Below are 19,969 nucleotides of genomic sequence, written 5' to 3' on the forward strand. Positions count from 1 at the left end.
CTGTAACTGTTAAACTTGAGAGAATAAGACTTTTACTAAATGTAGTCTTGGTTGTCGCTTTTTCTTCCCTGCACCATTTACTCTGCTGTGTTTCTTCTGAGGACATAATAACTCAGATACATGAGCAGCAGGAGACACACAGAGAAAGTAGATGAGGATAATGATCACAATAAGTTATCCCAGGGAAGAAATTTGATTTAGTGTGCACCGTTAACACCTGATTTGTACAAAGCTCCATAGGAGACAAGAAGCAGAAGAGGCATCAGGTTACTGGAGCCAGTAACCCTGAGAGGTACACACCTGAGCCATAGGATCAGCCTTAGCCCATGCTGGATTGTAGAGAGGTGAGCACTGGTTAATGGTTAGTAAAGCACCTACTTGAAACACTGTTGAGAAGTCCCAGTTTAGAATCAATGACTCTGTGTGTGTGTGTGTGTGTGGTGTGTGTGTGTGTGTGTGTGTGTCTGTCTGTCTGTCTGTCTTATCTGTCTGTCTCTGTTTCTGTGTGTGTGTGTGTCTGTCTGTCTGTCTGTCTGTCTTATCTGTCTGTCTCTGTTTCTGTGTGTGTCTGTGTGCGCATGTGCATGTGTCTGTGTGAGAGTATGTGTATGCATGTATGTGCATCTGTCTCTGTACCTGTCTATGTCTTTGTGTGTTTGTATCTCTCTGTGTGTGTGTGTGTGTGTCGGCGCCAGCACCGACCTGGTACCGAGAATCGGGCGAAAGCCTACGGGATGAAAGAAACACACATACACACACACAGGTTATCGTGTCAAGCCAGGAGAGGAAGAGAGGAAGAGAAAGAGAGAGAGAGAGAGAGAGAGAGAGAGAGAGAGAGAGAGAGAGAGAGATGGGAAGGAAGAGTGAGAGTGAGGAAGAAGAGTGAGAGTGAGAGGAATAGTGAGAGTCTCCTGTAGCTTTATTCACCACTTATATACCCAAGTCTCCAGGTAGAAAATAACTGGGAAGCACAGTGGGAAACCCTGGCTGGAGACTACCTGGCTCGTGACTTCGGTAACAAAAGACCAACTACAAGACCTGAATTAATTAGGGAGAAATCCCAGAAGACCAGCCTAAATCTCAAGGATAAAGGCTGAGGAAGCAAAAGGCAGAAGTAAATTGACCACCACCCAGGTGTGGTCCAGGTGTGTCAGTTGCACGTGCATCAGCCGGGCTCAGCAGAGGTCATGCAGTGGAGACACCGGGTGTTTACTACTTGGTCTTTTCTTCCTGTGCCGTAAATACATGGGAGAGGCCTCTGTCCAACAATCCCATGACTTTTACTGTGGCCATGCAGTTACAAAGCAGCCAGGCCCAAATCCAATATGGCACTACATGTGTGTGTCTTTCTGTCTGTCTATCTCTATCTCTCTATATGTTGTGTATCAGTGTATGTCTGTGTGTACATGTGTCTGTGTGGTGTCTTTTTGTGTTTGTATCTCTATCTCTATCTATCTGTGTGTGTGCGTGTGTGTGTGTGTGTGTGTGTGTGTGTGTGTCTGTGTGTGTGTGTGTGTGTGTGTGTGTGTGCGTGTGTCTGTGAAGTATAGCAGATATTATGCTAGGTAAATGACAGAGGCGGGAGACACCTGTCTTCTTTGGAAGTGAGCTTGCATTTACCTTAAAGAATGACCAGTGAGAAGAAGACTGAGATGCGCCCAGGGTAGGAGGTCTGACTTTGCCTTAAATAAATCATCTTTTCCTCCTGAGTAAGTGCACAGCATCTAACTCAGTATCTGCCTGTCTGTGCTCCATCTAATATGGCTGCCACTGGTCCCTGTGGTGACTGAACGTAACTACAGTGACATGTACCGCTGCTGAAAATGCACACTTTCTTCAAAGACTTAATAAATAGGAACTATAAACACTTTAGTTTTTATAATATTAATTGTATATTAAAATACTTTACATTAGATTCAGAGTTATAGATACACTTTTAAAACTAGTTTTACCTGTATCTTTTTCTATGGCTACTAGAAAATGTTAATTTATACATGCGACCCACACTATGTGTCTATTATATGATGCTAATCTGTGTGCTTCTATGCAAAATCAATATTCCTTAGATTCCTTAGATGATCATGTTGGCCTATAATTAATATGGGTCTGTTCATTATTTATGTATAGCCTACTATTAGTTCCAAAATACTTTGTTCATACTCAGAAATGTGTTTTGCAACATAATTTATTTTAGAAGTAAACTACACGGGGGAAAGTACAGTAAAGCAAAAGGTGAAGTTGTTTGGACCTAAACCGCATCGCCTTCACAGTGAGTCTCGTCTTAGTCCTTTAGTGAAAACAACGTGCGTAAGTCAGAGTTCGGAGCTCAGTTCTGCACTAAGCCGTCTCTGCCTCTCTTTTCTCGTGGTGCCACACACATTCCTCATGTAATGGCCTACAGCCTTGGGAAGTCTGGGAGGGGGCACATCTAACAAATACACATCACTGTCTTCATCGTTTCCAGTATTTACAGAAAGTTTGCTTGGAGGGAATTAAAGCAGTGTGTATTTTGCTGGCAGGCTTAGCCGTCCAAGGAGGGCATTCAGGAGAGCTTGGAAAGCGAGCGAGTGAGTGAGTGTTCAAAAGGTTTCGCTGGTGGCAACCCTTCAGAGATAGAACTTCTCTAAAGCCTTTGGATAACATGGCATGCATGCCAGTTGAGTTTGAGATTGGACCCAATGACAGGTGCTTTGCCCTGCCCCTGGACAGCCATCTGAGCTGAGTCCATACATGCTCATGAACAGAACAGGGGTTGAGGTGAGCACATGAGTTTATATAGGAATATCCCCCATGATGCTTGGGCTGGACCCAGAGACAAAGCCACTGAGAGGTGCAGTCACCTTTTTAGCTTCTTGGTTTTGTTGATAATATAACTTAAGAATAAACATGGGGGGACGTCAGTGACAGTCTTATTGGAGTCAGAGAAAGTGAAAGTCAGGCAAGCTAGAGATACCAGCAGTGACTGGCAGAAGAGACAGAGAGAGGAAAGAGGGGAAAGGTGGCATGGGAAACAAAGGGAGAGAGAAAGGTGCCACAGCCTGTTTGTTGTAAGGAAGCACCCCTCTCAGAGGGTGAAGCGGACCTCCTCACAGAAGCTCCTCTTCATCCTTCCAGAGCAACCAAACAGGAAATACTTAACCATCGCACCACATGGCTCAACTGTGTCGTCAGGACCTGCTCTGTGTGAACTAGACCTCAGAACAGGACTGAAAGAGCGAGGAATGAAGTCAGTGTCCCTTTAGCTTCCTTAGCTGAGAGCCAGAAGGGATTGGGAATTGTGCTGAGTCCCCTTTAAAGTCTCTCCATTAGCTTTGTGGTCAGTTTAAAGGCCCTGTCATTGTTCCACCTCTAACTCTGCCATGATTTCAAGCACCCTGTGCCTTCATCACTTACACTCTTGGCTTCTGCTGGTTTGTTTTTAATCTGGCGATGAGAAGCCAGTGCTTGAAAATGAATGAGAAGCAGCTCAGCGAGTTCCCATTATTGTGATCGAAATCTGCCTCCTTTTTAATTCTTTAATTTCCTGTCTAGCAGATCATTACTGACCACTGATCATACCATTTGTCTCAGAGGAACCTGGCATTGCTGTCATTTGTCCTAGCTGGGCTTAGGAAAGAATGGCGGCCGAGAATGATTTCATTCCTCCCTGTCTGCCAACTTATGAGCGGTCACCTTTCTGCAGCCTCTGAGTAACAGCCTGGCTCTTGCAGAGCCAACTGATGTACCTTCCAAGGGCTCTCTGTTGGTTGTACATGTCAGCTTAATAATCTGAACACACACACACACACACACGTACACGCACTAAGTCCATTTTTAATAAGGAAACAAATGTCTAGGGATACAGCTCAGTCCTTAGAGTGCTTCCTGGTGTTGCCCCAGTTCCTAAAGTAAGTCCAGGGGCCCAAGGCTATAACCCCAGCTCTTGGGAGATGGAAGCAGGAGGATCAGAGATCCTACATAGCAAGTTCAAGGCCAGCTAGGGGTCCTTGATACTCAGCTTCAAAACAAAGAAAAACTTTCCTTTAAAAAAAATCCTGTTAAATTTGTAACCTAAGGAGGACTGACTCTTAAGCATCCCATTACTCTCATCCATTTGGTTGACCTTATATACAAAAACACAAAGCTAAAGTGAGTGGGCTGGAGAGATGGCTCAATCAGAAAGTACTTGCCAAACATGCACGAGAACCTGTGTTTAGGTCCCGACACCCATGCAAAAGCCAGGCTTGACAGTGCCCTGGAGGAACAGACAGGGTGCATCTCTGTGGCTCCCTGGCAACCCAGCCTCCACAAGAGTGAGCTCCACATTCAGTACAAGACCCTGCTTCAGAAAAGAGAAGGTGAGATTGGAAGAGAAAGATATCTGATACTGTCAACTCTTGGCCTCCACACACGTACATGCACAGACATGTGAACATGTATGTACATCACAGGAAGGAAGGAGGGAAGGAAGGAAGGAAGAAAAAAGAGGTTTAGATTACTGAGATGAGTTTAAATTTTCTAGGTGTGTCTCAGATGTAAAGTGTCTGATTAGTGTGCCCAAGACCATGGGTTTAATCCCAAGTACCAATATTAATGAAAATAAATGTTAAATAGAATCAGAAGGGACATTTTGGTCAGATTTATTAATAGCACACCTTTATTAAATACCTAAGCAGTAGATTTGTTGTTTTGAAATTAATCTGTTTTGAGAGCATGGATATATATGATCCTTTTTCAATTTCAACTGAAACCCTGACGAGGAAAGGGAATAACTCGGTTGTCTCCTGGAAGTCTAGTGTGAGTCAAAATGAACTCTTGACCCGAAATGAGCAGAAATTCCAACCAGAGCTCTGGATCTGGGAGCAGGTATTCAGGGTGACTGAGCCTGACAGTCAGAAGGACAATTTCTTATGCTGTCCACCATGATCTCCAAAGTCGCTGTGGATGGAGCTGGCCTCACAGCCTCCGTCTCTTCAGTGGGTGTTAGATCCTCTCAAAATTCCCCTCTGACTTAGATAAGTGGGAGTCTGCACATATACCTCAGCTATTGGTCTTCAGTAACATCCTCCGCAATCCTCATAATTCTATGGTCGGTTATACCCTCTCTGCCTGGCAATTTATGAACTGCAAATGATATTTTGGTAATATCTGACTAGACTTTGAATACTTCATATACCTTATTTGCAGAATGAAAACAGCAAAATATCACTGTAAAGTATTTAACAGAAAAAATAAAATTTAGGGTGCCAGCTCCTAGATAAATGGATTTCAGAGAACGCTCTGTCTGCTTCTTCAGTTTGTCCAGGAAGAGATTGGTGTTTGTTTAAAAACACACATCTCATGGGCTGTTGAGTCTATCATTTTGAAGCAGTCGAGTATAGGGATATCTTAATGAATAATCTACTACTCTAGGTCCAAGCAAACGGAAGCACATTCTTTTCTCGGAAAATGCAGGCTGCACACAGGAGATAGTTACACAGTCATGGATTTTTAAAGTTATAGGTAATAAATAATGGAGCTAGATGACGGACACAGCAGGACACAGCCAGAATCTGCTGGTTTGTAGCTGTGGGGCGGTGGTTATCATCCGGATGTGGACTTCCTGCCACCTTTGTCCCATCTTCCTAGGAGCTTTGTATATAAGCTGCAGAAAGACAGACTCTATCAAAGGCTGGGCTTCCATAACCTTGTTCACCAACAGTTGTAAAAATTAGTCAAAAGAGCACAGCTAATTAAAACGCTCATAAAATGCTCTCAGCCAGGAAAATACCCAAACCTGATAATGCCTATGAACATCTGCATCCGGCATTGAGGATGGGGCTCAACTGTGGCTTGCCCTGGTCCTTGAACTCCCTGCAGTTTCTTTCAGTGAGGCTGGTGGCCAGCAGCATTCGCATTCCCTGTCCTTCATTCTCCTAAGGCCATGGTGGGGTCCAGAACCATTGCTACAAACACATTTGTCTTGATCATAGGATGAGGATGTCATGCTGCCCTTGGTTACACAGCTTCGTCATAAACTCTCAGGCCATGGCTATCTAGCTAAGTGCTAAATTTCCCTTGACTAAGTGTTGTCCAGCATGAAGGGACCAGCTTCTCCTTAGATGTGCCCAACCACTAGGGTATGGGGCTGCAGAAAAGATATTTTTGGTTTTCTAGACAGACTATTATGAGCGTTCTTCCCGGAATGTAGGGGCTAAGTTAAAGATAAGCCATAGAAGTTATCACTGGATAAATGAGGAGAGCCCCAAAGAGATTTATCTCTCCAGATGGCATGGGGTCACAGTTTAATGGGGTATGGGAAAAGGCAGCAGGATGAAGCTCCTAGAGTCAATCCCCGGGATAAAACTGGAGTCTCTAATCTTATCTCCCTCCTAGAAGTATTTATTAGTATTTGTTCACATTCCAACGGGTTTTGTTTACCTTAAGAACTTAAGATTTCTTCCCCTCTCCCAGGGGGAGCAAAGAAGAAAGCCGCTGCCTCTCTGCTTTATTGCCATCAGATGTTTCCAGAATCCTTCACCTCAGGATAGACTGCGGGTGCGATAACACTTAGGTCTCCAAGTGTCACAACCCATGGGAGGAAACTGAAGTGGGTGGGGCCAGGAAAGCAACTTTCCACACACTGATCACAAATGCTCTATCGTGACTTTGTGTTATATTTGCATTTGGCACAATCATGATAACTCATGTTAAAGTATAGGTTCCAGGTCAACTCCTCTCCTTCTAGTTCTGAGAAGCCGATGATGTGACTCTAACTGCTGTACCAGAAACCTTTAAGCAGCATTATTTGGTCCATGGACAAAAAGTAAATTGTGTGTGTTCTGGGCTCAGTTATCGTAGGCTCAGTTACTGTACCCTTCTGTCCTGTGCTTAAAAGGTAGATTAAGAGTACAAAATTTTCTGTGTAGTTTAAAGTTGAAGATGAAGTTTAAGGTTGACCTATCTCTCATCCTTGAAGATATCCCACTGCCCCCTCAACACACACTTTTTAAACACACTAAAGTGATCACATCCTCTGGATTCCTTCATGTGACCATCAACTTTATTCACCCATCCCTCTGTGTCAGTTTTACCAAAATTTCACAACTGTCTTTGTTCTTGTATCCTTTCACACTGCATATATGTATCTTACAGTGCAGGGCACCTGCATGAGGATTGCTACATTTAGTTCTTGTTGAACTATTTGGAAACAAGCCACAAGTTTTAGACTTGATGCTGTTTATATCAATTTGAACTATACTTCAAATGTACTTGAAGTGTAAGGAGACTGGAATTCAATATACACAGGAATAGAAACTGTCTATGTATATGGTTTCAAGGCACTTTTAGTTGAAGGGATTCCTGTTGTCATAATATTAACAGCTACCAAGTCATTGTCTTCCGTCTAGAGTCATTTAGACGTACTGAGGCTGACCTCTTCCAAAGCACACGAGCATGTTCTTCTTTAGCTCATGGATAAGTGTTTTCACTTGACCAATAGATAAATACAATTATGAAAGTAACTACGTTAAGTTTAAAAAAGAAAAATAAACATTTACACTTCAATAGCTTTTGTGGCTCTTTAACAAATGTTAACCTATTTAATTCATCACAGTCATATATGAAATACATCAACACATTCATTTATGCAGATGGAGACAAAGGGACAGAGAAGGCCTGAGACCACACCCCCCGGAGGTGATAGAACCGCAGCTTCCGAGTGGCCCGTGATGGTTTCAGACCCTGAGCTCCTCCTGTAGATAGACTCTAAGACTATGATGAGAGCCAGTAAGCTGCATTTTCTACTTAATATTACATATGCTCTGAAATTTCCAAATCACTTGTATCTTTCAGCCATAGATTCTGGGAGCATGAATCCAGAGAAGTAGGTATGAAGAATGCTGGCTGTGAGTTAGTGCGACTTACAATGGTGGCTGTCCTAACAGGGATCTCCAAAAGGATGTACCCTTATTTTATTGTACTCAAGTATACTTATAAGATCACATTTAATACAGTTTGGGCATGGAAATATCAGTTCAAATCCATGTGATATCATAGATTTCATTTAAATGCAAAAAATGGCAAATATTAAGGTTAATGCTCATTGCCAAAGCGATACATTTTTATCACTGTGGTAGAGCAGTTTTTCAGAGAGTTTTACCTATACCAAGAGTCTTGCTAGGACTGGGCTTAGTATGTCTTTTGTCATTTATTTGTCTAACATACCTGTTCTTTTCACCCCACAGAATCTTCAGAAGCAAGTTGGAGAACTGGAAAGCCAAACCAGCCTCTACAGTTCAGGCCTCCGCCCCCTCTCCTTGCATGCCTTTCTCATGGTTTAATGAAAGTCGGAAAGGATCCTATTCCTTCAGGAACCTGCCTTCAGCTCCAAATCCCCTCCCGCCTTCTCCTGAGACTCAAATTTCAGATAAAACAGGGTCCAAGGTAGACTACAGTGGACTGTAAAAGCTGACAAGAAAGCCCCAATCCTGTCCCCTCTTCAGTTTTCGGAAAGCCTTCTCGACCTGTGTGTGTGCTAACATTGTCCTAGGCATGCATGGTGTTTCCTTGTGGGGAAAGAAAGCCCCACCTAACCGGCACCCTCTTTAATACCGTTCTGTTTTAGTGTGTGCTTTTCTCTTCGATTTACCTGTCATTTCACTTCCTGCTATTTAATCTTTTTGACAGTTAAGCCATGCTGGGAAAGAGACATTTGGATGGTGAAACAGTGTTGGAAGATATTTACTAAGTATTCTTCTTTAAATTGCATTATGAAATGATTTCACTGTGCTCTTCAAGATTTACTGGAAAAGCAGATAAATTTGGGACTGACTGTGTTCAATATATTTAAGTGAAGCAAACAGAAAAACAAAGACCACTGGCATAGCCTTACTTACTGTTTGTATCAAATGTCCATGCAGAGCACTGGTTCTAATTCTCTTTAGTGTTAGCAGAACTGCACTTGATGTATATGTGTGGGTGTGGTGCATTTCAAAGTGTGTGATGGTTATTTCCAGCATGACACTGCGAGGCTTACCTAACATCGTACTGACACACGTGGTGGCTAACCTTCATGGAATTTGGTCTCCTCTTTTTACTGACACGCGTGGTGGCTAACTTTCATGGAATTTGGTCTCCTCTTTCCTGTGTTCACTCTTCTTTCCCAAACAGAAGCCAGAGGTTAATCTGACTTAAACTGAGTTCTTCCCTTGAGGTCAGCAGCTCGAAGGGGTTTGACCTAGGGGCTAGAGGTTTGCATCTCCAGCAATCAGACCAGAGGGCGATCATGCTTTGTGTACCAAGCCTTGCTGCTGAGTGTTCTGATGACCACTCCTCTTTTTAGGAGATTTATCAAATCTTGGAGTTGGTTTGGTACTAAATTCCCCAGTCTCTGGCCTGGTCTTTATTCTCAACAATCAACTAAGCCAATGCAAAAGGACCTAACAGAACTAACAGTCTGGAGAAATGCTGTGTGAAACAAGGTGGAGTTCCTGGGAGTCCAACCACTTGACAAGTAGCCAAAGAAGTTTTGTGATGATGACCCTTTGGGCCCTTTAGTACTGTTCTGAGACCCACGTTCGCTTGAGTGATCCTAACATTATCTACCCTAGAAAGAGGTTCATTATAAAATGTTTGCACAAGTAAGGCTCTGCGATCATTGTCAAGTTGTTCTAACATCTGCTGAGCATGTTAAAGCAATTCCAGGGGAATTCATTTTCTCCCACATCCCACCTCACTAACCCCAAGAGGTTATGCAGCCTTCTGGGTCTGTTCCACCCTGCAGTCTCTTTGCTGTATGCTGGTGCCATGAGAGAGTTATAAACCAACATGTAACTAGTGTTGTATTGTCAGACATGCCCTTCTCCAGAACTCATCACTCTGAAGGGTCCATCCAGGAGGGGACCTGTCACTTCTCACAGTGTTTATCACAGCCAGCCACACAGCATCTTTCCCAGGGGCTCTCCAGCTACCTTCCTGATATGAGTCGCCATCTGTCCCTGATAACTCAGCCTCTCCACACCATCTTGTATTCCTACTTACACCGTTTCCCGTCACAGTTAGGGTCAAAGCATGTGGGCCTATTAATATCACTACTCTGAGCACTGGCAGAGGGTAACGAATTCTGAACCCTTGGAGAAAAACTGGAGAATCATTGCTGTCTGCCACCTATTCTTACATCAATGGAGAAGGTGCCCAGGATTTCCAACCAGGCTTCTTCACCACTGCTCGACTGAAGGTTGTCCCCAAAGCACACTTGAGTCTCTTCTGAAGACAACTGATTAACATGAAGCAATTGAGGCCTTGGGAGCACGCCTGCCGCTTGTTCACTCTGTGTTCATTTAATACGGTTGTGTTCTTTTTTTTTTTTTTAACAGAATTTCACCTTCAATGATGACTTCAGTCCAAGCAGTACCAGTTCAGCAGACCTGAGCGGCTTAGGAGCAGAACCCAAAACGCCAGGGCTCTCCCAGTCCTTGGCACTGTCCTCAGATGAGGTACTGTAGTGGCACCATGGCAAAACTTAGTTCCTATGTCCTTTACTTCCTCCATATCCCTCTGTGGGAAGATGACGTTCGGGGGAAGCTTCGGCACAGAAGGCATCAGCACTGAGGTTTTATGTTTAACACAAAATCCCCATGATTCCATTCACCTTGCCTTAACATTACAGAACACTTTCTAAGCCCCTTGAAGCTTCCCGGTGATCCCACTATATATGTAAATGCTAATGTTAGAGGCTGGCCACTGGAGATCAAGACTAGACAAACAGTTTAGGTCACCTGGAAGCTGTAAGTTATCTGCTCTCTCTCTCCTTACAGAGTCACCCATACCCCCCGGACTCTGAGAGTTTTCTGGCTATGATATGCCCCCTGTTGAATCATTACCATCAATAGGCATGGTTCTGGAAAGGAAATAGAGTTAGAATCATTTATTCAGAGGCTAAAGTGAAGATTAGCATTGCTAAGAATTACCAGGAAGTATGTATGCAGGTGATAAGCGGAAAACTAGGTTGGAATTGATTTAGTTCTAAAAATAAGTGGGAGTCGGGGCAGGAAATAATGTAATTAGAGTGTTTTTCTTACATATGAAATAATTGTTCTTAATTCTTTGTAACATGAATTATAGAAAATAAGCCTTTTTCCCTTTAAATGTTTCTGGACGTGTTTTCCTGGCTAGGCTTGATTCTAATGTTGTAGAGCGTGCACGTGGGTGTTGTGTGTCCCATTTCTTTAACATTCTTCTTCTCGGTTCTTTTGTTGCTGCTCCCCCAGAGCCTGGACATGATAGATGATGAGGTGAGCTCCCTGTGTGTTGTGCGTGGTGCCTGTCTCGTTCGAACCTGCTTTTTGCTCCTTACAAATGACTTATGAATCCAACACTAAAGAACGCTTTCCTCCGAAGTGGAGGGGGGAAACCCTGCAATTGTTTGCATTTGACTTAAAAGATGTTCCTGGATCAAGATGTCCCCTCCTCCAGAGTCCTAAGCCCCGCCTCCAGAGTCCTTCACTCACCTCCCATAGCCATTACCTGACATGGTCCATTCTTTTTCTTATCCTCTGCCTTTCCTCAGCTCACACTCTTCTTCACATGGCTCTCTCTTTCCTCTGAGACCTGCCACTGCCTCATCTTCTCTCAGCTCAGTGGCTCTGGGAGCTGCCATGCCTCTTTATGCAAATAAAGAGAATGGTCTAGAGTGGACAGAGCCTGGAATTTGCACTGAGCGTCTTGTTAAGCTCTTATTGCTTGCACTGTGTTGTCTAAGAGAGCGTGTGTGGACTTTCTGATCCTCAGTTCCCTCATGTCTTAAAGGAACCGTGGATGCCAGTGTCCCCCTTCACACAGATGGGCTTCTTGCTCAGATAAAACAGTAGCTGTGAAATTTCCCTAAGGAGGCTTGAGAGCTTTGAGACTTTTCTGTAGAATAAAGGAGACCTTGATATTTTCAATGTGTTTTTGTATAACTTTACTGTCTTCCAAAAGGATAAATTTAAGTGATGTATCACATGTGGAAAACTACGCAACAGTTATTTTCCACATCTGATAGTATCTCTAGGGTCATTTATTATAAAATCATCCATGTTAGTGACTACTTTTTCAATTTTTAACTTCCTACATTTTTAATGGCACTTCGTTTATGGGATACTTTTTAACTTTCCGTCTACCAGAATCAGATAGGTAATAGACACGTTTCTTCTAACACAAGTAGAACTATTATCATTTGATGATTTATAAGTAAATGCGGCTCCTGTGACTTGAGAAGTTCCTTTGCTAGCATGATGTACCCTAGTGTCTTCGTCATTTAACAACGCTGCATGCATCCCTGTCTCAGATCCTTGACGATGGACAGTCTCCCAAACACACTCAGAGTCAGAGCCGGGCCGTCCATGAGTGGAGTGTGCAGCAGGTTTCACACTGGTTAGTGGGCCTCAGTCTGGACCAGTATGTGTCTGAATTCAGTGCTCAGAACATCAGTGGTGAGCAGCTCCTGCAGCTGGATGGCAATAAACTGAAGGTAAAGAATCCTCTGTCTTGGTTACTAGTTATGTGTGTGACTCGTAACCGCTGGCGTGCTTTCATTAGCTGAGGGTGTTCTGCAGATCCATGTGGTAGTTACCAGAAAAGACACTGAATTATTTTCAAGAAGCCCACCACAGGTTTTGACTCAAGATAGGTTGCTGACTAAGAGAGTTGGGGGGTGGGGGGAGCTTTTCCTTTGCTTCACCTGGCAACTGCATGACTCCTATATCATAACCACTCACTGCCCACTGTACTGTTAAGTTTTAATAATGACCAGTATGAATCTTCCTTTCTTCCTTTCTCCTCCATGTCCCACCCCCTCCTGCCCACTACTTGAAAACTGAAACGATGACTCCAACTTTCTTCCCCAGTTCATGCAAGCCATTCTCACTGTCACCTCCCTGCACCTTCATTTCCACTCGTCTGGCCCGTCTCTCTTGGAGACTGAGGTGGTACCCAACTCTACTGAGAAAGGGCAAAAGGAAGGTACAGCCAGCGCCACACACCCCTCCCCAGGGCTAGGCTGATGGATAGATAAGTATCTGTTGACAGTCTTTGAAAAGGTTAGAGATCAGTCAATAGTGGTGAATATGAAGGCCCCATTGACAACTGTCCCTGTTAGGGAGAGACGCATCCTTCCTGCTGTTGAGGCTAAAGGTCATGGACCATTTAAATTAAAGCACTGTGCTCTCCCCTCATTCTGAATCGTAAGTCATCTAGCCATCTAGTCATTGTCACGAGGCTTCCTTTACAGCTCTGCCTTAGGGGAGACAATGGGAGAGAGACACTGACATGGGCATCCCCCCACCCCAAGGACATTGTTGCTTCTCGTAGTAAATAACTACATTGGCAGGAAGTTGGCCATTTCATTCTCCCCACCCCTCTTGGAGCCTTCTGTAGCAGCAGGTTCTCTCGGTTACCCTTTCCAAGATGTGGGTAAGTTTAGCAATACTTTAGCTGAAGGTTGGAGAAGCAGGCGCATGCCCCCTTTCTGTTTATTCCCTCCTTAGTCATCAATTTGGAAAGCATTTTCTTAATGACTTCTGGAGTGCATTTTGCAAAGAACTTCAGAGAACAAAGCACAGATCCTTGGTGCTTACAGAATTTAGCACATGTGGTCTGCTTTTCCTCAGCCTTGACCTCCTCCTTCTACGTTTAACTAAGGTCACGAGATTAAACATAGTACGAAGTTTCCCTCATCATAAACAAAGAGGTCAGCAGTTTTTCAGATTCCTTTTGTACATGTGTATCCTCTGTAGGCTCTTGGAATGACATCATCCCAGGATCGGGCACTGGTTAAAAAAAAACTGAAGGAAATGAAGATGTCTCTCGAGAAGGCTCGCAAGGCCCAGGAGAAAATGGAAAAACAAAGAGAAAAGCTGAGGAGGAAGGAACAAGAGCAAATGCAGAGGAAGTCTAAAAAGTCGGAAAAGATGACTTCCACAACCGAGCAACCGTGAGCAGTAAGGTCTCGCCTCCTCCAGTAGGTGGGAAAGCTTGAGAGAAGTCCCGCCCCTTTCTGCCCCCACTCTCCTGCAGAGGATGAAGAAGAAACTGATGGGGATACACCACTGTAGGCGGTTAAAGAACTGTGTGTTGAATGCACTCTTGATTTTAACCTAAAATGACCCCTCGCCGCCGCCTTCGGTTCATTGACTAACCAGAAGTGTCATTTTTATCTTCTACTTACCAACATCCCATGTTGTGTTAAGTGTGCGGTGCCACTTAGAGGACCAGCCTGACCCAGCCAATGAGAGCAGGACTCTGGTGCTGCGAGTGGAGTACCCAGAATTCTCAGTGAGAGCCCCTGAAACTGAGGTAGTAGCTTGTGACTGTTGGTGTGCAGAGGATCCCTGCCTTGAGATGGGGAAGCGCCCCTCAATTCTGACAGTAGAGCAAGTGAGTTCCATGGTGGGGATGTGGGTGCCCAGCACGGAATTGCCAACTGAGGGAAAGAGCGAGCACGTGTGCTATCCCACTCGCTGAGAATCAGAACGAGGGGGGAAATAGTAGCTATTTATTAACTGTAGAAGAACTGAAAAGCCTTAAGCACACAGATGTGGGTGTACTTCGGGGTTTGGAGGATAACATTTTCCTCCAGGTATTGTTGAACAAAGAAGAAAAAAATGTCAGAGTGTAGTGCAACGGTGGATGTTGGGATCTGCTACTTTGTTTGCCAGTGCCGCGAGCCCAGTGTTTGAGCCGCACCGACAAACACAGCACAGCTCCTTCCCCGGGAACAAATTGAACAGGAAATTGATTTTTAAGGAAACCAACATCTTCAGGTTTCCTCTCCTGGGACATTCTGGCTGGCCTTCAGCCTGCCTGTGACAAAATCGTGAACTTGTCACATATTTTCTACTCAGAATTTCTCAAGTGGGCTCAGTGTTTTAACAAATGTCCTTTCAAGGACTTAAACCTAGAGATACTGGTTAGAGATTAAGATTTGAGTAACAGTCAACTAGAGAACTTTTTTTCTTTTTTCTTTTTTTAATGTATACATAATTCTTTCCTGTGAAGGACAGCCATCATTTACATTTTACAGGCATTTGGAATGACTCCCTAAGCCATTCTCTTCCGTATTCTAGAGAGTTCGAGATTTGTTTAAAACAGTACATGGGACAGATTTTCACAGTGTAAGAGCTGGTATTACTTGAATACTTGGTATTAAGGATTTCAGTGTTTCACCAACCTGAGTTGAGTGCAGGAGACTAGGGGAGGAGGAGAACAGAAAGTCTTCTTGAGACATTTCACACCCTCAGGGGTTTTTTGTTTGTTTGCTTGTTTGCTTGCCTTTAGTTTTGCTTTTTCTTTTCTTCTGAATCTAACTCTCATTACTGCATTAACTAAAACACTGGCATCATCTACTTTATGGTGAGCAGATTTCAAAGTAGAGCTGGAGGCCAGATGAATCCTTGGACTTCAGGGTATTTACTTCCTTTACCCCAAAAGGCCCATGCGCTGCCCACTGGCCTGTGCACATCTCCTCTGGGTGCACAGGTACGCAGGGCCTGCATCAGGCGCTGGAGTTATGACAAGAATCTGCTAGGATAGAGGTCAGCTGCCTGTGTGGCCTCACTTTGTATTTTAACATTGTGACTTTTCATTTTTATTGTTATTACTATTTTTGTAACATGAATTTTGAGATTATCTGAACTAGAAACTTAATCCTGTTCTTTCTCCCAGAGCCTGCTTCCTTTTCTGGCCCAGCACACTTCTGTTAAGTTTTGGTCCTTCTGGTACATACAGCCCCTTCAGTTTGAAACATGATATGAGAGTCGCTCTGTGCTCTGCGCAAACCAGACCTGCTTCATGGTTCTCTTGTGGAGCAGGGTACTGAGTGCCTGTTTATATCTTCAGATGCCTGATGCTTTGCCACTTATAAGAGACATATTACTAAACTACACATTCAGTAAATCTTTCCTAATGCCAGAAGACGAAGGGAAAAATCTGGCAATATTAATACTTGCTATTGTACATTTTGCCATTTTTCTTTTCTTTGGGGGAAAAAAAAAGCTGGATTGCACTGGAAGCTTCTCTGTGTTCATTTTCCAGAGTGAAAACAGAAGGGTGATCATTTTAAGTTGTGTTTACACTTTGATGATAGTTGAAAATGAATGTATATATTGAAAATGTCTGTAAGTCTGCCTCTGCCTGTAACTTATGACCTCTTATATTGCATTTCTTAAATACAGTGTTCTTACTGTAACTTTATTAACACTCCGTGCTTGGATCAGCGTTCACCTAACAGCTACAAATCAAATTAATATTCCTTACATCATTTAGTTTATAGTTCAGTCATTTTGATTTTTAAGTTAAATTATTACAATCTTAGACCAAAATGAATTCTTTTAACATTGCTATTTAAAACTATTAGGATTGTAAAAGGCTCTTGATTGCTTTGTTGGGCAAAGGATAGAAGGTTGATCCAGTGTGGAAACAAAGTGGAGGACCTCAGACCTTGTGAGCATTTTGATTTCTTGTTCGCTCCTTTATTTGACTGTGGTGCATGATAATAATTGAGTTTCCAAAGTCTTGCACAATTCTTTCTTTAATGCTGTAGTTTTCAGGGTTTATACAGTTTAACAGAGAATTGTTGTTGCTTCGTAGACGTTAAGGGTTTTGGACAGTTGTTCAACAAATGAACCAAAGGGGTTGTCTGCATATTGTGAATGATACTCTAGTGAAAGCTAGTGGGTCCCCACCAGAAACCAAAAGTGTCTGGGGTACAGGTTATGTTCCAGAGTGGGGTACATAGTGAGGCCCTGCCACAGTTGGAGAGCATTGTAGTAGTAGTAACTGGGTCAGGGTTCCACTAAAGAACTTTGAACGGGATTTCCGTGGTTAAGATCATCTCCCTTAAAGTAACTTATCCTTATGTAATCATTTCTTTCTCCTCCCCAGCATCAGCAGGGTCCTGTTAGTGCAGAAACCATGCCCTATCCACTTTACTACTCCACCGAAGGCTGTCATTGCTGTCATAACAGCCAAGCTCTTCTGAAGCCATCTGTTGTCCTTTTGCTGGGGTTGAGATGGACTTCCCACGCCCCACCTCACGTAGACTTTTAAAGCACCGCAGTAGTTTATATTACATTATGAAAGGAGCTAATGCCAGACTTGGCTTGCAAGAGGCCCACCATGGTACCACCTATCTTGTGTTCCTTTATTTTTAGGAAGCAAAGTAGCAGAGGGGCAAGCACTCCCACTCAGCTACCATTCGTGCTGGACAGTGTTTGCCCTGAGATATTAAATACCCTGAACCTAAGCTGTAAGAGTGTCCGAGTCAGAGTTAGCACCTGGGCCTCTGCATTGTGCTGACGAGGAAGAATTCCCTTTTAGGATCTTTGCTCGCTAGGATTAACTTGTACCTGAAAATTATATAAGAAGAAAATGATTGCATTTATACAGCTATTCTAAGTCATTTATAAGCATGGGAGTTTAGATAAATTTGAGGAGGACCATCAACATTTAACAAGGGTATTGAAGAAGATTCCGGAGGATGGAGGGCAAATGTTTCTAAAAGAAACTTGTGTACACTGGATGCAAATTGCCCTTTCATAAACTGGGATAGCAAAGAATTACCAAATTCCATTTGATTAGCTAAAGCCTCTTCTCACAGAGCTGGCGATAAGAAACATCCCACTTTGGGGGACAGGAACTAGGAGGGTTCATGTCACTTGCTTCAGTGCTATGACCCTAGTGATCCCTGGTTGGAAAGGTAATTAGGAGAGGATGGGGCTACTTCTCATGTTTTCTTAATTGCTTTGAGTCAGGGCTCTGCCTGTGTCTAGTTCTGAAGCAGAGCTTATAGAGGTGAGGTCAAAACGGTTCTCATTTCCAAAGGACAAGGGGGACTTGGGGGGGTAGTCTCAAGACAGCATTACAGGAAGTCCATTTCACCATTCAGTCCTGAGAGCTATACTGAATGTACTGACTGATTTTAATAGTCTTTGCCTCGAATAGTTAAAGTCCTGTGAAATTTAGCCTTGATCAAAATACTGGGGACGGAGTGGGGAATAACACCAAAGAAAACACATATCAATACCTTGAATAGTAACATAGAAGAAGCTGGAGTAACCGGTTAGAGGAAAAGGAAAAAAAACCTGCACAGTAAACCGCCCGCTGGAGAGCAACACAAGCTCCTTACACCAAAACACGGTGTCTTCTGGAAGGTTGGTCACTTAAAACTCTCATCTGTAAGCACCTGGATCCTCAGAGTAGGGGGCAGAAGAACAAGGTCTATGCTTCCCTGACCCTACACACGCCCCACCCCCTACCCCCACCCCCAGACCATTAGGGATCCAGCGATATGCAAGACAATGTGCAAGCAGTAAGAGAAGAAGCCACAAATTCTGTTATGTGCATGCCACTTGTGTAGGTGTCAGAGCCTTGTGTGTGAATATATCCCCCACCTGACACACACATGTATACCTTAAGCACATGGCACAAATATATACTCTCCATGGACTACAGTGGTGTTAGTTAGGACCCTGAGCTGTAATCATAGCATCGTTACTACTTTTTGTGTTGTGTATACATTGAATGGCTCATAGATTTTAAGAGTTTTTTTTTAAATGTAAGCATCCTACTAAATGCACTTATGCTTCTAAATGTTTGTATATTTTAGTAAAATTGATTTATTAGATCCTTTGGTATTGTATTTTAGTACAGTAAAATTTCCTCAGCTGTTTGATTAATGCTTTGATGTCAAGATTGCACATTTTTAGTTAGGACACAGAAGATATTATGCAGCTTCGGGCATTTTCAACTGCAGGTCGCCTGCGGTTCTCTTGACTAAATTGCACTGTGTGTTCTTGTGTATCAGCTCTCACCTCTAAAACGAGGTAGATCATCAGAGTAGCCCTGATGCTTCTGTCGCTGACTCCTGGCTCTCTGGTGGCAGTATTTCTGTCGTGTGACCACCATTTACTTCCTAAGCCATCCGCTTGCAATGGCATTTTGGTTGCCACCAAAAATAACACAATGGGTTCTGAGTCTGTGTTGTTGGAAGCTGGGTACATCATTTCCTTCAGCTGTTTTATGCACGCACACACGTTTTTTGTTAAAGCGTTAAGCATTCAGCCATGAACTAACAATTGGCCAGAAACACCCTAAATTGCCTTTACCAAAAAAAAGGGGGGGGGCAGGAAGTGATACCCAGACTTTCAACTTTTCAATCAGTGAGTAACAAACAGCACTCAACATGCATATGTGGCCTCTCCTCAGTATTATTTAATGTCATAACTACTGCTTTTGTAATTTGTAATGATGTTTGGATGAAACCACTTGGACACCTGCTATAGATCACTGACAAGACCGAGCAGCTGAAAACAAGGAGAATAAAGTTCCGTTCTACTGTAAGATTTGATTTATGTTCATCTTTCCTTATAGACTATTAAAGGGAAAGTGGTTTGAAAAGCATTTGAGTCTGGTAAGTATACATAGGCCAGTACCTGAACCTTTTAATTTGTACATTTTGCCGTCTGGTCCTTTGCATGGGAGACACGGTAGTGCCACATCTGATTTGTTCTCTGGCGCTTGATTAGTGTGTGCTGTTCCCAATGGCATCCTTTACTTTTCAGTTTTCAGAGGCATTCGAAGCAAACTATACCGTCAGTGGCCCATTGTTTTCTGACCATCTAAAACTTACCTGTGATTAAACTTAACTTGTTAGTGTAAATAAACCTCTTGCCAATGATTATTATTATTGTTAGAGAATGAATGCAATAAAAGGAAATTCAGAGGTCTCTCGGAGTACATGTTTCTTTTCTTCTCTTTCTTTCCCCTCTTCCACTCCCACCATCAACTAAAACAAGCCCTGGCTGGGTAAACCTGCACTAACTGTCAAAACATCTCTCTCCATCAAGAGCAAAGTGCACATTTTTCATGGAAATGAAACTAAAAATAAGTCCTAACTCTGGCGAAGTGTAAATTGGCAGCTAGAATTACACTTGAAAGCACAATTATGGAACTGGGCATGACGCTAAAGAGCAGG

The 19,969-nt window shown here is 43.2% G+C and overlaps 1 protein-coding gene across 22 annotated transcripts in view; it reads left to right on the forward strand.

Annotated features, from left to right (window-relative positions):
- The window catches only part of Ppp1r9a (protein phosphatase 1, regulatory subunit 9A), a 321,979-nt gene extending 302,258 nt beyond the window's left edge, over nucleotides 1-19,721 (forward strand). For 10 of the 22 annotated variants that reach the window (XM_039108474.2, XM_063286770.1, NM_001401497.1 and 7 more), the window contains 5 exons: nucleotides 8,205-8,403; nucleotides 10,335-10,454; nucleotides 11,229-11,252; nucleotides 12,287-12,469; nucleotides 13,734-19,721. In XM_039108474.2, coding sequence (XP_038964402.1) covers nucleotides 8,205-8,403; nucleotides 10,335-10,454; nucleotides 11,229-11,252; nucleotides 12,287-12,469; nucleotides 13,734-13,934 — 727 coding nt within the window. In that variant the 3' untranslated portion in view covers nucleotides 13,935-19,721. The remainder of the gene's footprint in view (nucleotides 1-8,204; nucleotides 8,404-10,334; nucleotides 10,455-11,228; nucleotides 11,253-12,286; nucleotides 12,470-13,733) is intronic. The other 12 variants (XM_063286780.1, NM_053473.3, XM_039108479.2 and 9 more) reach the window with 3 other exon arrangements.
- The last annotated feature ends 248 nt before the right edge of the window (nucleotides 19,722-19,969 follow it).

Source organism: Rattus norvegicus, chromosome 4, assembly GCF_036323735.1.
Source record: "Rattus norvegicus strain BN/NHsdMcwi chromosome 4, GRCr8, whole genome shotgun sequence".
Lineage (NCBI taxonomy): Eukaryota > Metazoa > Chordata > Mammalia > Rodentia > Muridae > Rattus > Rattus norvegicus.